The following is a 1,577-nucleotide window of genomic DNA, read 5'->3' as shown; positions in this document are numbered from 1 at the left end:
TCGACGTCCGGGTTGAAGACCGTCCGGTGCGTGCCGGTGGTGCCGGCCGTCGGTCCACCCGTGCCGTTGGTACCAATGGTCTTGGTGCCATTCGTACCAAGCGTGCGACCGTCGTTGATGGTGTCGTTGCCGTCGAAGCGATAGTAGCCAGGTGTGGGCGGGGACTGCTTGGCCTTGCGGCGCTTGATCAAGAGAAAGGCGACGATGGCGCCGACGAGGACGAGAACGCCGACGACGACACCGATGATGAGGCCCGTGTCTACGATTTGAGAGCGTAAGATCCGTCGTGTCATACGCTTGGTCTTACTGGAGGACGTTGGCTCGGGAGGACTTGTTGTGGGAGGACCTGGCAGCACGCAGACGTTGACCAGGTACTTGCTCGTGGACTTCCAGAGGCGCTGGATGGTGCCCTTAGTGGCCGAGCAGGCGGCGGCATCTGTCGAAATGTCTTTGTTGACTGCAAAGCCACGGTAGACGTCGTCCTTGTCCGCGTCGCCGGCGTTGGGAAGCGCGTCGAGCGCCGCGAACGTACTCGTGTCGATCGTGACGCTGGTCAGTAAGGGGCAGTCTCGCATGTCGCTACAGAAGACAATTTTGTCCACAAATTTTCTCCTCTCCATAATCGACGTACAAATATTCGAGCTTGGTCGAGAGCTGGACACGCGCGATTGATTGCAGTTTCGGGTTGTCCGAGATACGCCTAGTGGTACAAGCATTACTCTCCATAACCATCAAGTTGGTACCCACAGAAAGGTTAGGGCGCGCCAGTCGCGGTCAGTGATCGACAGCAGCAAATTTCCGGCGAGGTTTCTAAAACGTCATGAGCCGATGCTACAATCTAGCTTGTTTTGGTACAAAAGCGTGAGGTTGGCAGGGAGGTTTGTGAGGTCTACGAGGCTGTTGCCTTGCATCGCCCTAGTCCCTCAATAAGATCTCGGATACCAGCTGCGTGACGTACAGCTCCTTGACCGTCGACGGCAAGCCTTGCGGAATGTAGTCGAGGTCGGTATTTGCAAACATCCTATGAAAACAAGCACATGATGAAATGATGAGAAGCACGGTGGTACTACGTACGATGATGCCAGCGACTGTGGCCACTTGACGCTGTTGGTGAGGACAACCGTCGACAGGTCGAACGTACTAGCGGTGCGTGCGTTGAGATACCGGCTACATTGAGGCTTACGTACAGGTCCGTGAGCGCGCTCCACTGTGTTGCTTGAATGGCGCCGAGGTCGACATTTGAAATGTTTGAGAGTGTCCTGCCCCATTGGTCCGTATTAGTATTGTGTGAAAAGGAGGAATAGGGTCCATACAATTTTGTGAGCGTCGGTGGCAGTTTCATCTTGGCGAGCGTGAGAGTCGACGAGTTTGCGATCGTGCTAGAAGGTGTGTTAGAATGCAGATAGAAGAGTGTCGTCATACAGTTTGGGTTGAGTGTAGCCGCTGAGGTCGCCAATCGCGTCAAACCGCACGTAGCTGCTCCAGTCGGACGAGAACGAGTCGAAGACCTTGCAGTTGGGTCGGATGCCGCAGATTGGCAAGCTGGTGCACGAGGCATCGGCGACCAAAATGGACGC

General features: G+C 55.5%; 1 protein-coding gene across 1 annotated transcript in view; it reads right to left on the bottom strand.

Moving 5' to 3' along the window:
* Positions 1-1,342, bottom strand: part of SDRG_14731 (hypothetical protein) — a gene marked incomplete at its 5' end in the record, with an annotated part of 1,639 nt that extends 297 nt beyond the window's left edge. The window contains 8 exons of the mRNA XM_008620883.1: positions 6-259; positions 308-579; positions 632-700; positions 856-915; positions 959-1,021; positions 1,075-1,167; positions 1,188-1,259; positions 1,314-1,342. Of these exons, the coding sequence (XP_008619105.1) occupies positions 6-259; positions 308-579; positions 632-700; positions 856-915; positions 959-1,021; positions 1,075-1,167; positions 1,188-1,259; positions 1,314-1,342 (912 nt within the window). The remainder of the gene's footprint in view (positions 1-5; positions 260-307; positions 580-631; positions 701-855; positions 916-958; positions 1,022-1,074; positions 1,168-1,187; positions 1,260-1,313) is intronic.
* Positions 1,343-1,577: the final 235 nt, after the last annotated feature.

This window comes from Saprolegnia diclina (genome assembly GCF_000281045.1).
Source record: "Saprolegnia diclina VS20 unplaced genomic scaffold supercont1.77, whole genome shotgun sequence".
In the NCBI taxonomy this organism is placed as follows: Eukaryota; Oomycota; class Saprolegniomycetes; order Saprolegniales; family Saprolegniaceae; genus Saprolegnia; species Saprolegnia diclina.
This window is presented reverse-complemented; position numbering and strand designations above follow the sequence as displayed.